Genomic DNA, 17,872 nt, shown 5'->3' with positions numbered 1-17,872 from the left:
TGAGGCGGCACGTGAGCAGCGGTCACGTGACCGCCGGCTCGGGCGGGTCGCGGGACACCCTGGGAGTTGTAGTTTCCCGCAGGTGTCTATCTTGGATGGCACTAGCCCCACGAGCCACAACTCCACAGCACTGCCCTGAGCCAGCCTCCCGCTGGCTCACTCATGATTATCCTCTTATTTTCAGTCCTGGGCTTTTGGCCAAGCTAACCCCCGCTTCCTCCTGGGACGATCCTTTAGGTTTGGCTCTTCGCCAGACTGCTGCGGTGGGTCACAGCTACTGCCAAAGCTGTTTGGTCTCATTGTCCTGCGGTGTCTTCCTTCTTGCCTTCACACCCACAGCCAGTGACCCTGGCTTCTCCTCTCTCTTTACACACACACACACACACATACACACACCATATATATATATGTGTGTATATATATACACACACATATATACACATATATACCCACATACACACATTGTATATATATTGTGTATATACGCACATAACACATTGTATATATTGTGTGTGTATATATATATATCACACCATTCTTTATTTTGTGACTTTTTCCATCTCAGTTGTAATCCCCATGGGCTTCCCACCACCAGTTCACCCGTGTGCCATCACCACAGTCCAGGGCACTCTTCCCATCCAGTTCTGATCCCATTCCCCCTTCACCCCCATAAAATGTCTCTGGAATAGTTGTTCATTGTTTTCATTTTTACTCTTATTACATTTGTCTCTCTTTTTCCCCATGATCCCTTACGCTTCTGCTTTGAGCGAAACATCCGACCCTGGCTTCCCTTTTATTGAGCCTGGCGACTTCCTAAAGTCATGGGCTTTAGGAGAGAGAAGATTAGTCTGAATACTGTCCAGATCTCTAGACCTGAGCCTAGATTCTAGAAGTTTCTGAGGCATTATAGTCATTCATCTAAGTACCCGCTGAATGAAGGAGAGCCTTGGTTTGTGTTACCAACCTTGTTACTTATAAATTGTCATATAATCCCCAGCTTTCCAGTGTCCTCATCTGTTAGGAGAATTTGCTCTCAACTTTGAGCGTGCATCAGAGGAATTTATGTTGTGACCACTGTAGATTTACAAACAGCTATAAGAAATAATTGGAAGAGATCCTGTGTACTATCTACTTTGTTTCCTTCAGTGGTGACATTTTCAAAACTATAGTACAATACCAGTCAGGACTTTGACATCGACCAATGCACTGATCATATTCAGAGTTCCTGTTACATGTACAATCACAGTGGGTGTCATTTTGTAATTTTTAGGGCTCCCCACCCCCAGGTGCCCTCATTCTGTAATTTAATTGTGTATAGGAATTTATACACGATTCAAGACACTGAACATTTACATCACCACAAGGATCCTCCTAGTTGCACTTTACCCAGTCACCTCCTTCCAGCAAGCACTTCCTTGTTTCACCTCTGGCAGCCATTAATCTGTCATTTCAAAATGTTCACTATTTCAAGAGTTATGTAAACAAAATCTTTCAGCTTCTAACATTTTAGGAGTAGCTTTTTCTGCTCAGCTCTATGCCCCCCAAGACACAGCCAAGTTGTATATATCAACGTGCATGTTTTATTACTGAGTAGTATTCCATGGTGTCTATGAACCAGTTTGTTAACTAATCATTTGTTGAAGGACTTCTGAGCTATTTGCAGGTTTTTAAAATATAGCTTTGAGATTTATGAATTTCATCAGAAATTTTCTCTCTTCAAAGTGTCAAAATACAGTGCTTTTTCAGTTACAATCACTAAAGTCATCACTTTCCCTAGGAGCCTGTAACCATTAGCAGTCACTCCCTATTTCTTCCTCCCCCGAGTCCCTGGCAACCAACCACTAATCCACTTTGCTTGCATGGATTTGCTCTTTGTTCACATTTTATATAAATAGAATGGGACTTTATGTATCTGTCTTCTTTCACTTAACACCGTTTTCAAAGTTCATCCATGTTGGAGCAGATAATACCTCATTTCTTTTTTTTTTTTAAAGGAGTTATTTATTTATGCATACAAACACTGGGGTACAGGCCAGAGGTGCAGGGGCAGTGAGAGAATTCACCAGAGAAAGAGTGGGGAGTAGAACAGGCAGATGGATGATGTACACTGCTGAGGGGAGCAGTGGGCAGGTCAGGAGAGGTCTGCTGTGTCACCTCCCTGGACTGGGATGGAACTTGTGCTGAAGTGGCTGTGGTTAGCTTCACAGTGCTGTGCTTTAACCCATTGTGCCACTAGGGAGGGCCCTGAGCCAACAATTTGTATGAAAAATAAAATTCTCACACAGAAGGAAAAAAAAATTTAAAAATTCTCAAGCTGGACATAAAATGTAAGCCTGAGGCATTTAGTTTGATTGTACCCAGACCAGTCAATGTGAGAGCTGTATCTCCACAACCACCTAGGTTTCTTTTTTCTTTTTAGATTAAAAAAATATATAAATTAGATTACATGCTTGCCAAGGTAAGGGCAAGGAACCTACACTAAACAATCCAGACTTGGAAATATTTCTGCCTTAGGCTCTATTTTTCTGGGCAGCTCCAGCAGGTGGGAGACCATCGGTATCTGACACCCAGACTCGGAAACTTGGAAGGGCCGAAGGCAATCCACCTGGGCTGATGAGAAAACGTCAGGGTCCACATGCCATGTGACTTCCAGTGGTGAACAGGACAGTCTATGGTGAGCTGGCAATACCCAGGTTTAAAAATAACAAGGTCAGCTGGTCAAGTTCTTTTTGCTGCCAAGGTCTTGGCAGCCAGCTTGCAACCATTCTGCAGCTCCACAGAGAGACAGTGCAGTGCTGCCTACGTCAGGCAGTTAGTCCCTAAGAGATCATCTGCCCAATGTTTATTGTTCCCATTTGAGGGATTTTTTTCAAAGGTGTCAGTGAACCATTTATTTTCCTTTGCTACCTTGATGTCTCTATTAGCAATGGAAGTCAAGGACTAGGAGCGACCCCACTGTGCTCTGGCCCCTGAAGTGAGATGCAAGGGAACAAACTTGTTTTCCTCCGCAATCTGCTCCAACACTAGATGGTCTGAGTCCTGGCTGGCCTGAACAGCTCTTTGCACAGAAAGGGGGCAGGATAACCGTGTCGGCCTGCTGCCGGGCAGGTGCAGTGCTAGATGCAGACAGCACATGGCTTTACGCTAGAGGCGGCACCCTGGCAATTTATTCTTTGCATTTTGCAAATGCACTTTGCAGTTTTAAAAAGCTAAATTGTAAACTTTTAAGCATCACCAGACCCCATAAAAATCAGGATTTCTGAATTTGAAATTTTTTGCTAAAATGGAAACACATTTGACCTGTGACCCTGAGCTTTCGGTTTCACTGTGCTTGTCACTTCCCTTGTGCTCAACATTCAGTTTGCATCACTTTTTATACTTCATACTCACTGTTAATATCTATGGTCAGCAGGACTTGCTCCACTTAGGACATATGTTCCCTCCACCCCCTTCCCCAATTAAAGAAAAAGACAGAGCGCAGTGGATGGTGGCTGGGTCTACAGTAACTTTATTGTAACAGAGAAACCAGGCTTCAAGAAGTCTACATGATTAGAGCAGGTGGTGGGTATCTTTAAAGGGTGGCGCCTGAGCCCAGCTGGCAGCACACACAGGTGAGAACGACAGCCGGAGTCCCCTCTTTCCCCGTCCTCCCCTGTGCCGCCCACCTCAGGGTGAGGACAGGTGCATGTGCGACAGCACTGAGCCAAGGTGTGAAGTCCGGCTGGGCAGAGGCAACAGCCCGATGAGCTCATTAAACAGTCACTGAGGAGGATGCCGAAATACAGTGCCGTTACCCACTCGTTGCTATTTTTTGATGAGAAGGGTGAAAGGTGTGGGATGAGCAGTAAATTATGCTCTTCATTCTTCAAACAAGTAAACCCTATAGGATGGGTTTGTTGGTCAATCAAGCAGTGGAATAGGGTGAAAATCTAGGCGAGGCTAATTACAGAGCTTTGTGCCTAAGAGAAAGAGAAGCAGTGGCAAGGGAGGAGGGGGACACTGAAATGCCCATGGATGTTGAAAAGAAGAGCCTTCTTTCATTTTTATTTAGGTAAGATGGGAAGCAGCATCTCTTATTTTTCCATGCTGCAGTGGTGGCCAACGCACTGGTTTTCATAAAACATGATTTGTTAGTCAGGTCTAACTAGGTCTTCTTCCCGAAGCCTCTACCAGGAGCTATTTCTCATGGATCCACAGAGGAACCCCCAGCACCTCGAAGTGCTGCAGTTAAAGCTTCTGAGAATATTGCAATGGCATGATCAAAAGGGTCATTTGGGGGCTATTACTTTTTTGTACATGTAAACTTTCAGAAAAGCTGAAGATAAAAGGATGAGGGAGTTTGGTTTAGAGTCACAAAGTTCCAGAAACCAGTCACAGAGGCCTCTGCCCTATTCACTACATGTTCTTTTCCGAGAAACACGTTCAATCGCTGAGTGTTAAGCACTGTGGTTGCTTGTGGAAATGAGCTGCTCATCGCCATCCACCCCCCTTCTCAGTGTGAATCTCAGACAGGAAGGTTGTCTCTGTTCCCTCTAACCAGGAAATTACTTGGTGACCTGGTGAATGGCATGGGCGAGGTAGCCCACATTACCAGAGGTGACCCCTGCCACAGAGATGCGGCCATCCTTCGTCATGTAGATGGAGAACTCCTTGGTCAGCCGCTCCACCTGCAGAGACAAAGGCGCTCAGGCACCGCCTGGCCAGGGCAGGGGTCTCTCTGGCCCGGTGGAAGAGCCAACCCTTAAGGATAAAAAACAATAGCTGCTCTATTTTCCCACTTAAACCCCACACCCAAATTTGGTGTGCTAGTGTAAAGGAGAAATAAAAAGCTGTTTTCAAATGGGATGATGGTTCTGAAGGATGAAGCAATGAAAAGAAACCTTAGAGTCAGCATTTGTAGAGCCACAGATGCAGAATCCAGCTACAGAGTAGCTGCTGCTCCTTTTATAATTAGTTTCCTGTTTGTTCTGGTGCCACCGGTGAGGGAACAAAATAAATGGATGCTGCACACTTGCTTTACCTGAAAGCTCTCTGAAATAATGTTTACAGGTAACCCTGAACAGGTAGGTCACCTATGAGAAATTCTGGTTTGCACAGACTGGTCAGCCAGCCAGCTATGGGGGAGCTGGTGTCCACTCACCTGTTCAGGCTTTAGCCCTGTGAAACAAAACATGCCGATCTGGTCAGTGATGTGCTGCCAGTTGTGGGAGGAGCCCTCCTTCTTGAGGTTGGACACCAGCTGAGTCCGCATGCTAATGATGCGATCAGCCATACCTTTCACTTCTTGCAGCCTGTAAAAAAAAACCCAGAAAACAAAAAACAAACTCCTGAAATGCAGCTGCATCCTGGCCAAGCACTGAGAAGCCACAGCTCAGCGTTTACCTCCCTGTCCACTCCCATGATATGCTTTAACTACCTGCCTGCCTGTGTCATGTGCTGTCACTGGTCTAAAAAGAAAGCTACTTCAGAGCATTTTGTTATTTATCAGAATACTATTTTGATCAGCAACTAAAACAGTTAAGATACACTGTTTGTTAAAAACAAACCAATGACTAAAACTTAGTAACGGTTAAGGCTCGCCATCCTTCTGCGAGAGACAGAAGCTATGGATTAAAGTGTAAAACAGGACATGGGCAGTAGAAACAATCCTGCCTGTTCACAGGTAACAAGCTGCACTGTGACTCTCACAAGGCCAAGCCACGTGCTCGGTGTGGAGGAGGAAGAAGGACTGAGACCTGGTTTGGCCTTTAGAAGTTTACTGTCCAGGGGCTCTCTCTGGTGGTGTGACGGGTTAAAGCACAGCACTATGAGGCTGCTGCAGACACAGCAGCACAGGTTTGATCCCCAGCCAGGGAGGTGACCCACACGGCGTGGCAGACCTCTCGTGACCCGCCTGCTGTTGCCCTCAGAAATATACTTCATCAATCTGCTTGTCCTGCTCCCCACCTGTCTCCACTGAGTCCTCTCACCCACCTGCACCTCTGGCCTGTACCCCAGTTCTGTATGCATAAATAAATAAATCTTAATTAAAAAAAAAAAAACAAAACCCTACACTTTAGGCTGGCAACAAACCTACCAAAAAAAAAAAAAATCAACTATACAACAAAGCAAGGCAAGGTATGTAGTAGTACAGGGCTTTGCTGGGAGCTCAAGAGGAGAAGGTTAATTTTATCTGGGAACTGGGGAAGGCAATCCTCTCACGACCCCGGCTTGCTTCCTCTGGACAATCTTCCCTGGCCTCAGACGCCAGTCTTTCACACAGCTGTGCAGTCCCCCTGGAATCCCCACCCCCTTAGCTAGCTTTTAGTCTACTCCATCCTGCAGCAACAGTGCGTGTGCCTTGCTCACTAACTGTGACATGTCCAAGGGAAAAGATGTTTTACCATCTAGTACTAAAGATGCATCATTTTTGCACATGTAAAACGTGTATGTGCACATTAAAAAATAGAGTTTTGGGCCCTCCCTGGTGGCACAGCAGGTTAAAGTACTGCACTAAGAAGCTTAAGCCACCTCCGCATGAGTTCGATTCCCGCCTGCCCTGGAGGTGACCACATGGTGTGGCAGACCTCTCCTGACCCGCCCGCTGCTCCCCCCAGCAGTGTACTTCGTAGGTCTGCCTGTTCTGCTCCCCACTCTGTCCCTGGTGAATCCTCTCACCATCCGCATCTCTAGCCTGTACCCCAGTTCTGTATGAATAAAAAAAAAAAAAAAAAAAAAGAGTTTTGGGCTCTCCCTAGTGGCTCAATGGCTTAAAGCACCATACTATGAAGCTCTCTGAAGCCACAGCAGTACGAGTTTGATCCCTGCGAGGGAGGTGACCCACACGGCGCAGCAGTCCTCTCCTGTCTAACTCCACTGCTTCCCTCAGCAGTGTATTTCAGTAGATCTGCCTACTCTGCTCCCTACTCTGTCTCTGGTGAATCCTCTTACCCACCACACCTCTGGCCTGTACCCCAGGTCTGGAAGCATAAATAAATATTTAAAAAATAATAAAAAAAAAAGTCTTGATTACCATTAGGGAATATGAAAACACACACACAGAAATACAAAAACTTTTAAAAATATTTAGTTGTAACAGCAAGCAAAGGAAAAAAAGCTGAGTCATGGTCAACTTTTTGGCCCCCTCTCCCAAACTTTCTGGAATGTTCTCACATAGTCCTTTTGTAATGGAAAGAGAATAATTTAAAAAGGAACTAGCTTTTTGTTAAGGCTAATATGGGGCTATTACATTGAAAAGAAGGTCCTGAATTTGACTGTTGCTGTTTACTTCAATGTTCCTAAAATTAATTTAAGGTAGAAAAACAATGTTGCCATGTGCTGACCAGGGAAGCTGCAATGCCTCCTATGAACAGCAGTGTGCCTTACCACTGTTTGCGCAGGTCAGGGCTGGTCAGGATGGTGGAGGCAATGCGGGCCCCATTGAGAGGGGGGTTTGAGTACATGGGGCGGATCAAGATCTTCAGCTGTGACTCCACCCTTTTGGCTTCATCAGCATCTTTGCAGACCACTGTGAAGGCACCCACACGTTCACCTGAAAAGACAACGGATCTTGAGTCTTCTAGTCCTTCTGCCTAAATTGTTAAGGAAATCGTGACTAAAAATCCACAACTTTAAATTGCCACACAAACTGTGGTATGTCATCTGTTTCATCAGAAGCTCCCCCAAAAGATACTCTTATGAAAGTTGCAATCATCAGAATGGTGAGCCTAGATGTAACAGTGTGAGTACTCAACAGTGTTTAAAGGTCTCTATTTTATTCATTTTATAAAATGGTTCATCAATTAGTTGCTTTTTATTTAGAGAAGCCACCATCATTTTTTGTTTGTTTGTTGGAGGGAATCAGGGATATTACAGAAGGTGTGGCTAAGAGGTTAGATTCTAGTGGATTCTAAGTTAGTGGATTCTAAGTTAGAATCCACTAGATCAGTTTTTTTTTGTCTCTGGATAAGAAGGACAGGGATGTGAGAGACAGACGAACATGGATGGAGACAGACAGACAGACCCCATTACCATCAAAGCCTACACTTTTGTGGCATCCTCTCCCAACACTTAAGATTCCACAGAACACACACCACACTGGGTCTTTAGCTTACCATATAAGCCCATGTTCTTGGCATAGGACTGGCAGAGACAAACATTAATGCCCTGTTCGATGAAGTGGCGCACAGCCCAAGCATCCTTGTTGCCATCACCACTGGCAAAGCCTTGGTAGGCCATGTCAAAGAAAGCAAAGAGATTGTTTTTCTGGGGAGGAAAAGAAAAGATGACTGGAGCTTTAGGCAGTTCTCTGAAGATGCGCCAAATGGTTATTTGTACTCATTGGGAGCATGTGTTACTACAACTCTTTCACCTTGACAGTGCTCTCTGGATGCACTGAATGAGAATAACCTCATTCTGTCAGAAGCTTAGATTTGACAGAATGTAAAGGATGGGAAACTAAAAGAGTAAAACTGGCTGTCACACAGGATATGATACGAGTAGCGTCCTCCTAAGAACCGTGACTAGTGCCTCCGTCAGTTGACCCTGTGAATGATAACAGCAATGCCAAGGAGAGTGGCAAGGGCAGGTGGGGGCACAGCAAAGTGAACAAAAGGATGAACAAGTACCCACCCACCGGGGCACACACAGCACCACCGGCAGCCTCCCGGGGTCAGCAGATGCCTATGTACAGACAGCAACCACAGGGTTAGCAGAACTGTGGGTGATGTCCAAACCGCTCATACCCTCAATTACAGAGCTGCCAAGCTAGTGAGCTCTCTGCAGGTGACTTAAGACATGGGACTTTCATACAGGCTTCAGCTAACCAATTCTAACTTGTCAGCTTCACCGAGCTAAGCTTCCAAGGCTGGCTACTAAATACAGGCCTGTCACCAGTCAGCTGACGTCTTTACCTTCACCACTGCTGCGATTTCCTTCCACTGCTCAGGACGAGGGTCGACTCCCGTGGGATTGTGGGCACAAGCGTGCAAGAGAAGAACACTTTGCTGTGGCATTTTCTAAAGAGAAAAGCACCACGAGATTATTTGGGAGCTTTAAAGGAAAGACCTTACCAGAAATGCCACAGGGTCACTATTATTTGATAAATTACAGAGATAAACAGAGGACTGGGAATTAGCTATTTCTCAGTATTTTAAGTTAGAAACTGAGATCTAGCTGTGGCACTCAAATCTCCACAAATATCCTTTTGCCCCATCGTCCTGCCAGCCACACTTACTGAAATGTCCTCCAGAGCACCTGTGAAGTCAAAGCCGCAGGTCTTGGGCTCATAGTATCGATAACCATGGAGCTGCATACCGGCATCCCTGAAGATGGGCGTGTGATTTCCCCAGGATGGTTTGGGCAGATAGACATCTCGGCTGAACTTAAAAAACCTTTGCTAAAAGTTGGGGTGAGAGGAAATGGAAAATGAAGAAAGGAGAAACAACAAGATGTTGTTGTATTTTATTGACAGTAGTTTTCTTAACTGAAACTCCGCTTGTGTCTGTCACCAACAAGCAGTGGCCTGTGCTGGGTATTCACAATGGTGTGTGACTAAGAGCCTGTCGAGGCCCTACTTTCTTCATTTGGAAAATAACTAACTGATCTCCTTCACACAGTTTAAATGTGTTAAACTATAAAAGCTCCTAGTGACATTGTATGCTCAGTAATAGCATCCATTCCTCCCTGCACCATAATATTGTCCTTGTAATTTTCTCTAAGTCCTTTCACTCCCATTCCCCCCCCGCCCCCAAACCCCCTGATTCCAGAGAACAGGCAATCTTCCAATTCTGTGACAAGGAAATCTAATTCTAGGTGTGCAAATATAGATGCAACTAGAAACCCCACCGTCTTCCACTGACAGGTGGTCTTACAGCTTTTCTCTGAGTTTTCCAGACTCACCAGAAAACTTGCTCCGATCCTCAAGGCCCCAGTTCCAGAAATGGTCTGCACGGTGACATACTGAAGGGAAGACACCCACAGTCAGCAAGCTACAATGCTCTTGACAAGCCCACACCTTAACAAACTGGGGACACACCCACAGAGGAGACCTCTGTACAGTCAGTGTCTTCCTTCTTCGGAAGCTAAAGACAATGTTCCAAATAAACATTTGGAAACAAGACAATTCAATTGTTTCATTTCTCCATTTGCTGACAGACAGGCTCATCACCTGTTTTCCAAAGAGCTGTCTCTTCAGCTCTTTGCAGGAGGCAGAAGCTAACTCCTTATGGTTGTTATTAGAATCATGCTGTGCTAACATGAGAAATTTTCAGGGCTCAAAAATTCCCCTCCCCAATATGAAAAAGGAGTGAAAATAGAGGAAAAGAAGACACAAAGAATAGTCACTGTATGAAAAATTACTCTAGAATTAGATAAAATTGATGACTTTCTGAACATGAAAGTTCCTCACTAGTTAACAAGTATACAGTAGGGTGCTATTTTCACATTTTAAAGGTGATCCTAAGAGGTCCCATTCTGTGGATTTTCAGAATGTGAGAATATCCCGCTTCTAGGTAATGGGAAAATGCCCGAGAAACTGTTTCTTCAAGTCAGTCAATTTATGAGATGAGTCAGAAACCACAGCAAGTGTAAGTTGTTTTTTAAGGTATCACGGGAGTACAAGGTGCCACAACTGTTAAACCTATTTTCTGACCTGGGGTTGGGGGTGAGGGACTAAATGGCTGGAGGATCGACTTCACTAAACACAGAAAGAAAACTTAGCTGTAGGACTTGTAATGTCCATGACCCACAGTAAGGCGTAGCCTTTTATGTCCATAAAAGACAAGCCACCGCTGTTTAGTAAGAGGCCTGACTTACACTGGTCCCAACGGGCCCCATGGAGCAAGGTCACAAAAAGTACAGGAGTTTTTGTGAGAGGTTGACAGGTGGGTGGGTGTTATAGACTGGGAAAACTAAAACAATCTGCCCCTGACAGAGGGTCATGACTCCCTCACCCTGGGGTTGAGGCTACTGCTTTCCTGAGTTAATGTTAACTACCTTGTGGACTTAGACCATAGGTTAATCACTATGGATTTATTTTTGTATATTTATCCTGGTCTTGGGGTCTGGGAGGAGAGAAATGTTGACTTACTTTTGCTAGCTTGTATGTTTCCCCCCAGAAAAACAAATTAAACATACAAATGTTTTTATTAAAAAGTTCATCTGTCTCAAAAGTAAGCCACACCAGAGCTAGCAGTCGGCAGGCTGTTCAGTGCTCATTCCACTACTGGCTGCTGGCCTTGTACTGGGCTGGAGGCTACTCTGGTTTCACGCAGAGACCTCTCTGTAAAAGGCTTCTGTGCAGTGACCTTTACTGTCCACTCCTTCCGCAGTAAGAGGGTCCCGCCAGAGGAGACCCCGGGCGGCTTGGTCTCCCCCCTTGTTGTGAGCCCCTGACCTGAGAGGAAGGTGGCCGTGGGAGTGCCGTGGTCCTGCCCCAGTCCATGTGGAGCGCCTTCCTGCCCTTCCATGTAAGTTGGAACTCAGTGCATGAGGGCAGGGGCCAATTATAGACCCAAAACTTGGCCCGAGGGCACTTCCAAAGCATGTTCAAAGTAAAATCAACATAAGCACACAGAGACTAGCAGCAAAGGCAGTGTCAAATCTATCCGTTGAACTGTGACTACATTTTCGGAACTGGTGTTTTATAAACTCCTTAAATTTGTCCCAGTTTACTAATTAAAGACATTATTAGCAGAAGTATAGTTACCCCAAGACAAGCATTTACATCAATTCAAATCTGTTGAAGATGTTCAATTTAAAAACAGACCCCGTGTGACACCAGTGTGCCCCGCTTACCCGGCCACTTTTCAACACTTCGTTGTTCTCTCCCAGGGCGAGCTCTGCGGAGGCCTTACAAAAGTCAGCCAGGCCCGCAATGGGCAGGTACTCTTTGTCCAAATTTTTTGATGCAATCTGAGCTTCTGCCTGTAAGGGAAAAGGAATTCGTTTACTTTCTTCTCCCTTCCCAATTAGTCTGATTAATAGTTAAATTTGCAAGTAAAGCCTTGTTTTTTATTTGAGAGTTAGGGCAAGGAAAAGAGGAAGTAGGACACTTGATATTTAATATCACACAGTAGAAATACTGTTTATAATAGTATTTTGTAGATGTATACACAGTTTCTCTGGGTTGCCATTTACAGGAAGTGCCTTTCTTGGAAAGTATCCACGAGTCACTGCTAAGTTTACCCCTCCTATGCACTTTCAGTATTAAACATGACACCGTGCCTGTTGGAAGGATAATCAGAGAAGTGCAGTCTGGGCAGACCTGGCATATAGCTCCACCTCTCATTTTTACAAAGGAGTCAACAGCCCAGAAATTCCAAGTGAGCCAAACAGTTTGTGTCTGCTGGAGAAGGGGCAGCAAGAGAACCTCCCGCATTTCGCTCAGCCAGCTGAAACTGGCAGACGGAGCTTCCTGTTCCCTTCCCACGTCATGCACCTTACAGCCGTGCTCCAAGGAGTGTACACTGGTGAGTGGAGCCACCGATGCCGTCTCAAGAAAATGTGTCGCAATGCCGTGTTGATCAGACCTATCTCGATGGCATGTGGCTGAGGACAGCTAAAGCCTCCACTGACAGAGCTGCGAGGGAGCTGGGCGGGGCACAGGCAGGAAAGGCTTGTCTTGTAGCCACCCCAGACAGAGCTTCCTGCAGAAAAACTGCTACTGAACAATCTCGAGTGGCCTGCCTCTTTGGTCTCTTCTTCTCCATGTGTGAGGGCTGATCTCACCTGGGGACATCCTCTCTGGCATGCTCTAGGAGCTTCATTAAAGTTATTTTTCCCAGTTAGGCAGGAGATGGATGGCGAGCTCACCTTCCGGACGCTAGGGAGTACATAAGGCTTTCCATTATCATCCCGGTAAGCACCAACTCCCAGATTCATCTTTTTGCTATTGGTGTCTCTCTTAAAGGCTTCCGTGACTCCCAGGATGGGATCTGGGGGCCCCATCTCTACATGGGTCCACCAAGAGCTGAAATGGGAAATATAAAATATCAGTAACTGTGATGGCCAGATTTCCATTGCCAAGTACACTGCAGATCTACCAAAAATATACTTCAACAAAATAATGATAATGATGAACAGCCATATACCAGAGACATTTGATGGGGGTGGAGTGGAGAATGGGATCAAAAACAGCAGGGGGAGGGAAATGCACTGGACTGTGGTGATGACACACGGGTGATTTGGTGATGGGAAACCCCAGGGGATTGCAACTGATAGAAAAATGCATAAAAATATGTAAAAATATTATAAAAAACATACTTAGGGTCATCTAAACTTGACCTAAATTCCCAGCAATGACTATTTCAAGTAATTTGAGTGGTAAAAAATGAAACTATAGTAGCAAAGGCAAATGCAAGAAGATTATGTAACCCTCACAAGGTGCTTGGGCCTTATCCTATTTCCAGATCTGTTAAGGGCACCATTTGGAGTCTGCTGAAAATACAGGTTTTGGGCCTCACTTTGGAAATGGTAGAATTCTTTTTTTTTTTTAAAGATTTATTTATTTATTCATACATAACTGGGGTACAGGTCAGAGATGCAGAGGGTGAGAGGATTCACCAGAGACAGAGTGGGGAGCAGAACAGGCAGATCAATGAAGTAAACTGCTGAGGGGAGCAGCAGGCGGGTCAGCAGAGGTCTGCTGCGCCATGTGCATCTCCTCCAGGGTAGGCAGGGATCGAACTCATGCAATAGTGGCCTAAGCTTCTTAGTACAGTGCTTTAATCCACTGCGCCACCAGGAAGGGCCAAGAAATGTGTAGAATTCTTAAAGAACTTTTTTTCCTGGGGGACTGGGGAAAATGGCTAATCAGTTGAGGGGAGTGACATGAATGACTTGCATTTCTGGAGCTCACCTGGAGGTATGGTGGGGTACTGAGTAAGGTGGGGGTAAGGGTAGATGCTTAGATGCAGAAAGATCACTGGAGAATTTGGTTCCTTGTCTGGCAAGAGGCAAAGCATGGAGGGTGGCAGGTGGAATGAGGCAGCAGGGGTGGGGAGGAATGCAGAGAATGGCTGGGTATTTAGGTATCAAAGCCAGCAGAACTGTTTAGGACATCCTAAGGACACCCTCATTACTTCTGAGTTATGCTTGGCACTGTTATTTATACTTGTATTAGAGTTATGATACTGCATTCAAGTATGATCCTTTAATACCCGTAGAGGACATGACTCAGTCAGATAATTACAGGGCTGGGGAAGTGTACCTCTTCTTTCCTTGGCTCCCAGGGGATCCCCAGAGGAATAGAATCTTAACTCTTCTGGCTTATCTGCACTAACAACTGCTCTAGGGTTGGCTGAGGTGACTTACAAGCCAGCCCTCCCCACCACCCCTCAAACAATGACTGAATCTGGGTTATATTCTGACTATTCAGTGATCTCTAAGCGGACAGTAAAAATCTAGTCTCTATTGGGTGAGAAGACAGATAATCTGGTTTGTCTTTTGGTGCTAAAGTTAAGAATGTTGTAGCCATTTTTCTTTAGACCTGTGAGGCTTTTTTTGCTGTTTACTCTTTGACCTGTGTCTCAAATTGTTCATCTAAAGAGCTTTATCATCTCTATGTATCAGTAATTAAAAAAGGTGTTTTTTGTTTTGTGTGTCTAAATCTGAAAAGTTTTTCATCACAGGAGATACCTATAAATCATAAAGATCTCAAAGGTATTCTGGTCTGTTTGTTCTGCAAAGATTGAATTTAACCCGCTACACCACCAGGGAGGGCCCGAACTTTTGTTTTTTTTGTTTTTGTTTTTTTTTTAAGATTTATTTATTTATTCATACAGAACTGGGGTACAGGCCAGAGATGCGGAGGGTGAGAGGGAGTGGGGAGCAGAACAGGCAGATCGACGAAGCACAATGCTGAGGGGAGCAGCGGGCGGGTCAGGAGAGGTCTGCCACGCCATGTGGTCACCTCCGGGGCAGGCGGGGATTGAACTCGTGTGGAAGTAGTTTAAGCTTCTTAGTGCTGTGCTTTAACCCGCTGCACCACCAGGGAGGGCCATTGAGCTTTTGTTTTTTAATGAACAAAAGTTTGCACTGTCCTAAAGCAGTGGTTCTCACCATTTTGGTCTTTGTAGCTCTCTGAATACAATATTTAAATCTCTAATTATTAAGAACCTGAAATGGCTTTTATTTAGGTGTGGCCTAGCTACTAATATTCACTATATAATGGCAAATGAATTTTTCCTGATTTTAATAACTGAGTCTGAAAACAAACTATGAAACGTGTTAACATTAACAAAGTTTGCCCAACCTTCCTTGGTTTAGTGATTAATGACTTCACCTATAATATGAAAGGTTATCTTTACCTACTGCGTTATCTGCCTAGACAGTTGGTTTTACAAGAACATTTCTCTCTGCTTTCTGTTGACTCTCTTATGTCTTTGATTAAGTATAAAATAAAAAACAAAACAAAAAACCTCACATATGAGCTAAGGTTGTTTATAATCATGCTATGAGTTTACTTTTATTTAAAGTTCTGTCATTTCTTTTGAATAGGTATGAGATTATTTCTTAGGCACAATCCTATTTTAATCAAATGAGCATATCATTTAACAACTTTTTTCATTTGGCCTTCTCTTGTCTTTGATTTCCTAAATCAATTACCAAAAATGTTCTATGTGCTGAGAGCTGGGTTAGAAAGACAAGAAAAACATAATCCCTCCCCATCAGATTAGTCCAGAGGTGTGATCCGTAAAGAATTATAAATGGCACTAGACAGGAATGATGTACAGTGGAAAAGACTGACTCAAGATACAGAGGGCCCACGTGCCACAAGGACAAGACCTATTAATATCCTGGGAAGGGGAGGGAAGTATAGATTCAGGAATGTTTCCAAGAGGAAGTGATCTATAAGGATAAAGGTAAAGGTGAAAGAGAGCTGGCAGTGAAGGGTGGGTGGGACAGGTGCTATCAAGTGAAGTCAGGGAAGCAAGGTTCCATATCACTGCGTGAAACAGCCCAAATTCTCAGTGATTATTTCTCTAGTCTCAACCAAGCAAACTTTCAGCTCAGCATGAACCAAGTTCTTTGCACTCACTTGCTGATAAGCTTAGAGACCCGTTTCATTAGAATTTCTTTCCCAATAATAGTTCTCTGGTTGAACTTTTGGTGAGTCAGTGCTTACACACCTCTGTGCTCCAAGAGGGACATGGGGTGGCTGGTTAGCCCTGGCAGTAGAGTGAAATTTATGCTCTTCTGACGAATTAAAACTTGTCTCAATAGCTGTACCACCTTTCATTCTGTTATTGAAGGATGTGATTATTCTGCTTTTGGATTCCTCAGGCTTTTCTCTTAGTAGCTCACCTTGGGCAATGTCAACACTGGGCAAGATGCATGGATTCACCCATCTTGTGAGCACAGCTAGGCCACTGAACGTCTGTTTCAACTTTTCTTATCTGTAAATTGGTGGCATAATAGTACTTATCTCGCAGGGTTGTTATAATGATGCAAGGAGTGAACACTTGCATAAAACACTCAATAAAATCTGGCTCAGAGTGTGTGTTCCATAGTAGTAGCTATCACTTTCACTATATTACCATGAAACTTTTACTTGAGGCAGGCATGTAGCAAATTTAAGGAGTATAGTCACAGCCTTTCAGTTATTATTAGTTTTTTTCTAGAGTTGCAGGAGATATTATCACCCTTCTTCATGAGCTCTGTTGCCAGAACTCACAATCTGTCTTTTCATTCCCCCTCCCCCCTTTCCCCTGGTTTAGGCCGCTTAGGCATAGTGAAAAACAAATACCTTGAAACAACTTCTGGAGCCATGCTTAAGGAAGCTTTTGTTTTTTTTCTACCCACAATTCACACCCTGAAAACATGTAGCCACTTGCTTATCTGCAACACTGTCATTAGCTAAAGAGTGAAAGGAATACTTTGAATGTCAAGGACATATGATAGAAACATCTAGTAAGCACTTTTCATTTTAAAAAGACTGTTCTCTGTCCTGGGTCTTCACTCAAGAGATGACAAAAGCACTGCCTCTAACCAAAAGGACAGTGCTTACCTGTGAATTTTTTTTTAAAGAATTATTTATTTATGCATACAGAACTGGGGTACAGATCCGAGGTGCAGGGGTGTTGAGAGGATTCAGCAGAGACGGAGTGGGGAGCAGAACAGGCAGATCGAAGCACACTGCTGAGAGGAGCAGTGGGCTAGTCAGGAGCGGTCTGCTGCACCATTGGGTCACCTCTAGGGCAGGGATCGAACTCATGCTGCAGTGGCTTTAGCTTCTCAGTGTTGTGCTTTAACCCACTGTGCCACCAGGGAGGGCCCTATCTGTGAAGGTTTTAAAAAATTCATGTAGCATAAAAGTTCTTTCAGAAATGATCAGCCCTGAATTTTCTGGAAGACATCTGATTGAAGGTTGTTGCTTTTAAGACTACTAGAAAGCAATATGAAAAGACTGAATCTCAAATAATTCAAATATAGGGGCAGGGCTACTCAACTTGATCAACCCTGGGTCAGACATGTTTTGTGCCTCTGTGCTCTTTATTCTGTTCCTTAAAAATGGTCAACACTGTACCCATATTGTAAGAACTCTCATTTTTTTTGGGCTTGTATGAGATTAAAAACAAGAATGTTCTAGGGACAACATCGATGCTGATAACTGGCAACCTACAAAGAGATTCCTATCTATGCACTTTGAACATATGTTCTGAGCCTCCCATTGAGCAATACTGACTAGCCAACCAAAAGATGTGAGGTACAAAGTATTCAGATAAGCATTTCCAAATTAAGTGTCTTCAAAATTTCCCTACATAGTGCTTAACGTAACTTTAAAAACACTTTCCCTAAAGATCATGCTTAGTGAGATAAGCCAGAAAGAGAAAGAAAAATACCGGATGGTTTCACTCATAGCAGGAGTATAATGGACCAGGCGAGAAAATAA

The 17,872-nt window shown here is 44.3% G+C and overlaps 1 protein-coding gene across 1 annotated transcript in view; it reads right to left on the bottom strand.

Annotated features, from left to right (window-relative positions):
- Positions 1-3,485: 3,485 nt before the first annotated feature.
- The window catches only part of GOT2 (glutamic-oxaloacetic transaminase 2, mitochondrial), a 17,390-nt gene continuing 3,003 nt past the window's right edge, over positions 3,486-17,872 (bottom strand). Inside the window, exons 2-10 of the mRNA XM_004690506.2 lie at positions 12,793-12,949; positions 11,776-11,904; positions 9,880-9,939; positions 9,215-9,376; positions 8,892-8,996; positions 8,094-8,244; positions 7,366-7,531; positions 5,141-5,291; positions 3,486-4,667 (exon numbers count right to left, since the gene is read on the bottom strand). Of these exons, the coding sequence (XP_004690563.1) occupies positions 4,545-4,667; positions 5,141-5,291; positions 7,366-7,531; positions 8,094-8,244; positions 8,892-8,996; positions 9,215-9,376; positions 9,880-9,939; positions 11,776-11,904; positions 12,793-12,949 (1,204 nt within the window). The 3' untranslated portion in view covers positions 3,486-4,544. The remainder of the gene's footprint in view (positions 4,668-5,140; positions 5,292-7,365; positions 7,532-8,093; positions 8,245-8,891; positions 8,997-9,214; positions 9,377-9,879; positions 9,940-11,775; positions 11,905-12,792; positions 12,950-17,872) is intronic.

Source organism: Condylura cristata, unplaced genomic scaffold, assembly GCF_000260355.1.
Source record: "Condylura cristata isolate star-nosed mole 26May11 unplaced genomic scaffold, ConCri1.0 scaffold00028, whole genome shotgun sequence".
Taxonomy (NCBI): domain Eukaryota; kingdom Metazoa; phylum Chordata; class Mammalia; order Eulipotyphla; family Talpidae; genus Condylura; species Condylura cristata.
This window is presented reverse-complemented; position numbering and strand designations above follow the sequence as displayed.